The sequence below is a fragment of the Rhinopithecus bieti genome, unplaced genomic scaffold (genome assembly GCF_001698545.2).
Source record: "Rhinopithecus bieti isolate Rb0 unplaced genomic scaffold, ASM169854v2 scaffold_11161, whole genome shotgun sequence".
Taxonomy (NCBI): domain Eukaryota; kingdom Metazoa; phylum Chordata; class Mammalia; order Primates; family Cercopithecidae; genus Rhinopithecus; species Rhinopithecus bieti.
This window is the reverse complement of record NW_016806937.1, coordinates 814,224-818,282: the sequence shown is the minus strand read 5'-3', so window position 1 is coordinate 818,282 and position 4,059 is coordinate 814,224. Positions and strand designations below refer to the sequence as shown.

The following is a 4,059-nucleotide window of genomic DNA, read 5'->3' as shown; positions in this document are numbered from 1 at the left end:
GGGGGCGGGGGGCGGGGCGAAGGCCAGGATCTCCAAGTTCCTGGAACCCCAAGGGTCGGGTGTAGCAGTCAATCTCGGTGAAACTGGGAAGGGCGGGCAGGAGGGCAGAGAAGCCGCTCACCCAGGCACAAAGCGACTCCAAAGGGATGGTCCGCGGTGTACAGGGAGCTGCGCTCAGGGGACCTTGCGCCCGTCCCGTCTGCTGCACACAGGGCAACCGGGACCTCCCGCAGCGCTGACTAGCGGGGCGGGTGCAAGGACATGGCGGGGTCTCTGCGCCCGGCCTCCTCCCCTGACTATCAAAGCAGCGGCCGACTGTTGGGGTCCACCACGCCTTCTGTCTGCCCCACTGCTTCTTGGGGTCTCTCTTGGAAAGTCCAGTCTCTCCTCGGCTTGCAATGGACTCCAACTGCTCCTGCGCCGCTGGTAAGGAACGCCGGGTTCTGTGCCTGGGGATGCCCGATTCCCAGACACCATAGAGAGCTTTCCTGGGTTTGAGAAGGTCGTATTTTGAGATCTCAACTGAAGGGGACTCCTTAACTTAGTCCAGTGGTTTCCTCTTGGCCAAGCTCCTGAGAGCATTTGCCTCCTCCCTGTGCCTTTGTGTCAGAGTTGAGGGTACTGAGGCTCAAGACTGGCCTGCTCCACGCCACGCGGTTGGTCCCAGGGCTGTTGGCTGAACCCCAATGTTCTGACCAGGCTTTGAGCAGCAGGATTGAATAGGAGGAAGGGGACATTGCCTCTTTGGACTTCATGACAGAAAGTGGAAGTCGCAGTCTTCCCAGGCTGTGCCTGGAGTCTGAGACTTTCCTTTGGAGTGCAAACAGGAGGCTGCTTGGCCTTCCCAGCATGAAGGGAGAGGACATGGGGCTTCTCTTCCTCAGCTCTGAGTGCGAAAGGAGCTCTGAGGGCTGGCTCTGCACAGAGGAGGGGGCACTGGAGGCTCATTAACTCACTGCTATACCTTCTGCATCTCACTCACCACTCACTGGCTTTTCCTCTTTCTTACAGGTGGCTCCTGCACCTGCGCCGGCTCCTGCAAGTCCAACGAGTGCAAATGCACCTCCTGCAGGAAGAGTGAGTGCGGAGCCATCTCCAGGGTCTGGGGCTGTGGCTAAGGTTGGGAGGGAACCCAAGACTGGCCCTGGACACATGATTCTGGGGAACTGGTCTTCCTTTGTCCCCGTAGGTTGTCACTGTCTTTCCAGTCCTCTGCCCTGTCCAGGGCGCCTGTGGGGCTGGGCAGTTTTCTCATAGGAAGACCCACCCCGAATATTTCCCAGTTGTCTCCTGACAAAGCCATGCCATCCTGAACTAACGGTCCTTTGGGGCTGGAGGCTCTTTGGGGCCTCTGTTGGGCAGGGAGGTCCCTGGGCGAGTCGGCTGTGACCTCTCACGTTCCTCTTCTTCCCCAGGCTGCTGCTCCTGCTGCCCCGTGGACTGTGCCAAGTGTGCCCAGGGCTGCATCTACAAAGGGGAGTCATAGAAGTGCAGCTGCTGCGCCTGATGCCAGGACAGCCTTTCTCCCAGATGTTAATAGAGAGACAGGTACAAACTTGGATTTATTTTTTTTATACCACCTTGACCCATTTGTTACATTCCTTTTCCTGTGAAATATGTGAGTGATGATTAAACACTTTAGACCTGATTCTGCCTTCAGTTTCCCTTGTGTGCTTTGGAAATCAGAGACTGGGATCAGGGATTGAACTGGGAATGCAGACTCCTGGGCTCTAGATGGAAATGTGAGCCCCTAACAATTCGAGTGCCTTATGCAAGCCAAGCTGCCTCACTGTGCTTCCTCTTCTGCAGAAAGGAGCAGCACATCGTCAGGTCATTGGTGGGGATCCGGGATACAGGACCACCTTCATTCTCAAACGCCACACAGAAACTTCTCAATGCCTCCTGTTCCTTCTCTGATTTCTCTGCCCAACTTCAGTTCCTCTTTGGATTTCGGGTTCCAAAGTGACTATAGGGGATGGAATCAAAGTCTTTAGTTATTTTAATTCTACACGAGGCTTCTCATACTCCAGGGTGAAGGAGGGGTTTTCCATTCCTATCCATTCCACACCTAAAACTTGGTAAATAATACTTGCAATAATACTAATGATGGAAATCATGAAACTAAAGTCAATATACAAAATCCGGTCAAGCAGGATGACTCACACATATAACTCCTGTACTTTGAGAGATTCAAATGGGAGGATGACTTGACACCAGGAGTTTGAGACTAGCCCTGGCAACGTAGGGAGACTCTTGTCTCTAAATAAGTAAATAAACACTTAGCAAAGTATGGTGGTACAAGTCTGTAATCCTAGCTACTTGGAGGCTGAGGCAGGAGAATCCATCTAACTCAGGAATTGAAGGCTGCAGTCAGCCATGTTTTCACCACTGCACCACAGTCTGGGTGACAGAAGGAGACCTCATAAAAAAACAAAAAGTTACAAAATCCATTTTTGACTCCACAGGAAAAAGTTCAACCAATATAAAAGAAATACCAGGAAAGGCCGGGCGCGGTGGCTCAAGCCTGTAATCCCAGCACTTTGGGAGGCCGAGACGGGCGGATCACGAGGTCAGGAGATCGAGACCATCCTGGCTAACACGGTGAAACCCCGTCTCTACTAAAATACAAAAAAAAACTAGCCGGGCGAGGTGGCGGCGCCTGTAGTCCCAGCTACTCGGGAGGCTGAGGCAGGAGAATGGCGTGAACCCGGGAGGCGGAGCTTGCAGTGAGCTGAGATCTGGCCACTGCACTCCAGTCTGGGTGACAGAGCGAGACTCCGTCTCAAAAAAAAAAAAAAAGAAATACCAGGAAAATTACAACTTTATAATCTACATATATGTTGATGGATGCTGTGCACTGCAGACTGTAAACAGCAGACAGGCCCTAGTGTGTAGATTACGCACTTTGAGCAGCAGTGGTCATGCCATCCTCACAAGGAACCATCAGTCCTGACTGGCCGGTGTCACCAACATGATACTCCCTGACCCCTGAGTGCTCCCTGTAGTGACTTGTGTCTGAATCTTTGGCAGTTTCTCCCAAGATTAAGCTATTTTTGTTATTTAAATTCCAACCTTGATTAACTCAGGGGAGCAAAGTGACTGGGGATGTGGAGGAAAGCATCATCGTGGCAATGCAGAGTCATGAGAAGGACTGGGTCCAGATGAAGGATGATGAGTGTGCCAATGCAGGGGTGATGGCATATTCTGCAGTTGGAAGGTGTGTTGCTGTTCATCAAGAAGGCATGAGGAGTCACCCTGGTGACTGGTAGTTAGGCCAACAGTAGGTTCCTCTGGCTACTGGTTCAGAGAATTGCTGTTGCTGTTCAATCACAGAGGAAGATGAGTCAAGTGGCCCAGGAGTCAGGACCATGCTTGCCCGCAGGTGCCCTTTGTGAAGAGGGCAATTCAGAAGGCAGCCTGGGTCATGTGCAAGTTTGGGTGTCACATAACCAGATTCACAGCCCACTTCACACCTTCCTGGCTGTGGAGCCTGCACAAGCCACTTAACCTCTCTGTGCCTCCATTTCCTCACCTGTAGGAAGCAGATTATAAATCTGTGTAGGGATTAAGTGTGACAGGACTCTGGCACCTGGCTCAGGCTTAATAAACAGTGCTGTTATAATCATTTGTCCACATGCATTTCCTGGAGAGAGAATCATGTTACACCCCATCAGTCTCCTTGGGTAACACTAATCTGCCTGGAGGTATGATGTAGACTGGAAGTTAAGGATGGGTCTCTTGTTTATCTGGTCTCAAGGGCTTGTGGATGACCTCCTGCACAAAATTCTCCAGGATGATACACTGCTGCAGCATTTGAACAGAGAACAAGCCTTTCCCACACTTCGAGTCATTGATCTTCACACAAACCAGAGACATATTGAATGTACGGGGTCTGGTGAGATTGTACTGTCTTCTAGAGGAGTGAAGCAATCTGCCCAAGGTCACACAGCTCAGAGGTAAAGGGACGAATGAATCTATGCTATGGCTGTCCTCATGCACTCGCCATAGCAGCAGATCTTGATGTCGGCAGATCCTAAGCCCGGCTCCTCACAGTCCAGA

General features: G+C 51.6%; 1 protein-coding gene across 1 annotated transcript; it reads left to right on the top strand.

The window, feature by feature from the left end:
• The first annotated feature begins 49 nt into the window (after positions 1-49).
• On the top strand, positions 50-1,648 carry LOC108533860 (metallothionein-like). Its single transcript, XM_017878793.1, has 3 exons — positions 50-426; positions 1,012-1,119; positions 1,416-1,648. The coding sequence occupies exons 1-2, from the start codon at positions 399-401 to the stop codon at positions 1,116-1,118; spliced, it is 135 nt and encodes a 44-aa protein (XP_017734282.1). The 5' UTR covers positions 50-398; the 3' UTR covers position 1,119; positions 1,416-1,648.
• Positions 1,649-4,059: the final 2,411 nt, after the last annotated feature.